General features: G+C 55.7%; 1 protein-coding gene across 1 annotated transcript in view; it reads left to right on the top strand.

The window, feature by feature from the left end:
- Positions 1-3,465, top strand: part of Trim67 (tripartite motif containing 67) — a 54,141-nt gene that overhangs the window by 39,689 nt on the left and 10,987 nt on the right. Inside the window, exons 9-11 of the mRNA XM_013014572.1 lie at positions 1,471-1,593; positions 2,465-2,575; positions 2,738-2,915. Coding sequence (XP_012870026.1) covers positions 1,471-1,593; positions 2,465-2,575; positions 2,738-2,915 — 412 coding nt within the window. The remainder of the gene's footprint in view (positions 1-1,470; positions 1,594-2,464; positions 2,576-2,737; positions 2,916-3,465) is intronic.

Here is a 3,465-nt window from a genome sequence, read left to right as displayed (position 1 = left end):
AGCGCCACTTCCGGCTTTTTCTTTTTGCTTATGTGGTGCTGAGGAATCGAACCCAGGGCCTCATGCATACAAGTCAAGCGCTCTACCACTGAGCTAACTTCCCATAGGCTCTCATATTTCTATCTGGATTTGCCTGAGCTGCGATCCTGTTACTTATGCTTCCTATGTAGCTAGAGTTATGTGCACACACCATCACCCCAGCTTCTGTCCCAATCTCCACCTCCTGAGTATCTGGACTTATATTTATGAGCTACTATGCCCAGTCTCTCTCTCTCTTTCCTCTCTCTCACTCTCCCCCTTCTCTCTCTCTCTCTCTCTCTCTCTCTGATACTGTTCCTGGGGCTTGAACTCAGGGCCTGGGCACTGTCCCTGAGCTTTCTCACTCAAGGCTAGCACTTTACCACGTGAGCCACAGCTCTACTTTCAGCCTTTTTGATGCTTAATTGGAGATAAGAGTCTCATGGACTTTTCTGACCCAGCTGACTTCAAACTGGGATCCTCGGATTTCAGCCTCCTAAGTAGTTAAGATTATAGGTGTGAGATACCAGGCTCCCGGCTTTCTTTTTCTTTTTTTGTTGACAGTGGTCTCACTGTATAGTTCAAGCTAGCCTCAGATTATTGATCTTCTTGTTTTAGTTTCCCAAGTACTTGGATCACATTAGTGCAAAACCAAGTCATGAAGTCTCTGATGTTTTACCAACATAGCGTGTGTCTTCCACCACAAGATATGAAAAACAGGGCAGCTACACCACAGAAAGGTCTTCTCTCCATCTGTCTGGAGATGCAAGGCTATGGTGCAGGAAGGCTGGTCCTCCCAGGCCTCGGCTTGCACATGGCCTCTTCTCCTCATGGCCTCTGGTGGTTGTCCCTCTGTGTGAGTCTGTGACCTAATTTCCTCTTCTTGTAGGACACCAGTCAGACTGGATTAGAGCCAGGCTGATGGCCTCATTTTTACTCAGTGACCTCTTTAAAGGCTTGTCTGCATACACAGCCATGTTCTGAGGTCCTGGCTTGTGATCGGCATATTGTCTGGGGGACAGGTTACCCTTGAGCAAGGGTCTACGTCCACACTGATCTCGATGAACAAGAGAGGCTCTGGCAGCAGTTTGTTTGCCTTACTTTTTACCAACTGTGAAAAGCAGAAGCACATACCCCAGAGGTCCTGGAAAGCTCAACACAGCCCACCAGCTGAGCTGACCCTGCGTGTTTGCTCCCACGTTGCCTGTTGTTCTATGCCCTTCCAACCACCTCTGGGCTCTTCCTCCTTCCCCACTGCACAGGATGTGCTCTGTGTGCCAGGTGACTATGAGCTGCGTGGTGTGCCGCTCGCCGTGCCCCTCCTCACTCACTTGCATCCCGTCCCCAAATTTCCCACATGCAGAGGGCTCTGGGGCCAGCTTTGTGGGAGGTCTGCTTTGTGTACACCCTTGCCCGATTCTGTCTGCCTGCTGCTGCGCTCTGCTTCCCTAGGAGAACGGGCTGGACTATGAAGCCTGCCTGGTCGCACAGTGCGACGCCCTGGTGGACGCCCTGACCCGGCAGAAGGCCAAGCTGCTCACCAAGGTGACGAAGGAGAGGGAGCACAAGCTGAAGGTGGGCACCGGCCCCTCTTTCCTGTGGCACCTAATGTGTCCGGCACAGGGGCGCACGCCGTTGGGGCTGGTGATCTTGGGTGAGCGGTTGTGTGGATGCACGAGTGACTGAATGCGTGAATGAGTGAGTGGATGTGGTGAGCAAGGCTTGGTGGCCCAGTGACCTTCAGAGGCAGCTAATGCCCACGTTGTCTCTCCTGAGCCAAGGCAGATGGCGCAGTTTTCACCCCAGGTCCACGTGCCCCCACCTCCTGGGAGCTCCTCTGTCTGTCTGACTCTTGGTCCCCAGTCCCAGAGCTGTGGCGAAGCTGGTCCAGTCCGCCTGGATTTCCGTCTCTGCCCCTTCCTCAGGCGTAATGTAGACAGCTAGTTTCCACAAGGCAGGCAAAGCTTGCTCCTCCATCCACATGAGTCCCTGGTCAGGTTGGCCTTGGATGCCCTGGGCTGGTCAGCGGGGCACTGTCCCAGGTCTGTCTGGGCCAGATACACAGAACTGGAACCCCAGGCCTTTTACGCTGCGGTGGCCCTGAGCTCCATCCTCAGACCTTGGGTTGTGGATCAGGGTTTCCCTCTGTAGCTTTGACCGCAGTCCTCAGCCTCAGCCTCCCAAGTGCATGGCTTGCAGGTGTGCACCAGCATCCAGCTCTGCCTGTGAGGAGAGGACACGTGGGGGCAAAGCACCTCCCACCGTGTGATCGAGGGCCAGCCAAGGGTCAGAGCAGGGCAAGGCACCGGCACAGCTTAGGGGCTTTCCAATGAGGCCTTTCTCCACACTGCTACCCAGAACTCAGACTGCTGAGCTGGACCTGGGGGGCACGGGAAGCTTAGATGGAGCAGAGCTGTGCAGGTCCTCATGGGAGTCTTCCTCGCAGATGGTCTGGGACCAGGTCAATCACTGCACGTTGAAGCTGCGCCAGTCCACGGGGCTGATGGAGTACTGCCTGGAGGTGATCAAGGACGATGATGCCTCGGGGTTCCTGCAGGTGAGTCCCCTCGGGCACGCCCTCCCACACTGGCCCATGTTCCAGGCCAGGCCTGTCCCAGGCTGGGGGCCAGATCCTTGACTTGGTGCTGCCCAAAGGCACAGGCTCTGCCCTTGGCTTGGACTCTCCTAGCTGTGGCCTCATCCTGCCTCACCCATGCAGTGTGGTCTCTGGGACCACAGGCCTGGCCTCACCTCTCCCCACAAGTGGGAAGGACAGCCTCTGGCAAACGTGCTGGATGCACTGTTGCTGGAGGCAGCTGCTGCCCACGTGGCCCGGGCCTCCCTGTGCAGTCCTGCTGAGCTGGCCTTGCCCTGGTGGCCAGTGGTCAAGCCCACTAGTGAGTGTGTGAGGACACTGTGTCAGAATGGCTGCACTGGCCTAGCTTGGGTATGGGTCTCAGGGAGATGAGGAATTGCCTGGGGGCTCCCCCAGGACAGATGCCTGAGACTTCACATCTCCAGATGCAAGACAGATGTTCCCAGAAGGCAGGTCCGCAGAGGAGAGCCTGAGTGTGATTTATGTCCTGCACTGAGTACGCGTGGAGAACAGGACACACTTCCTCCACATGTGGGACAGATGGCTAGTATTTTCTTAGTATTGCTACTTTGCAAAGGACTAGACCTAGCCAGGCAGACAGCAGGTGCTCTTCATGTATTTTAACAGAGCTCCGTTTACTTAAAAAAGAGGGGGCTTCAACTGCTTTAACTATTGGTGTTCTTTACATTGACACACTGTTGAGCTGTGAGGAGAACACACCACACCGCCCTCCTCACCAGTGACCACCCTCCCCATCACTGACCGCCCTCCTCATCACTGACTGCCCTCTCCACTGCTGACCGCCCTCCCCACCGCTGACCACCCTCCCCACTGCTGACCACCCTCCCCAC

This window comes from Dipodomys ordii, unplaced genomic scaffold, assembly GCF_000151885.1.
Source record: "Dipodomys ordii isolate 6190 unplaced genomic scaffold, Dord_2.0 Scaffold24, whole genome shotgun sequence".
Taxonomy (NCBI): Eukaryota; Metazoa; Chordata; class Mammalia; order Rodentia; family Heteromyidae; genus Dipodomys; species Dipodomys ordii.
The sequence above is the reverse complement of the archived record's forward strand: the minus strand, read 5'-3'. Positions and strand labels throughout refer to the sequence as shown.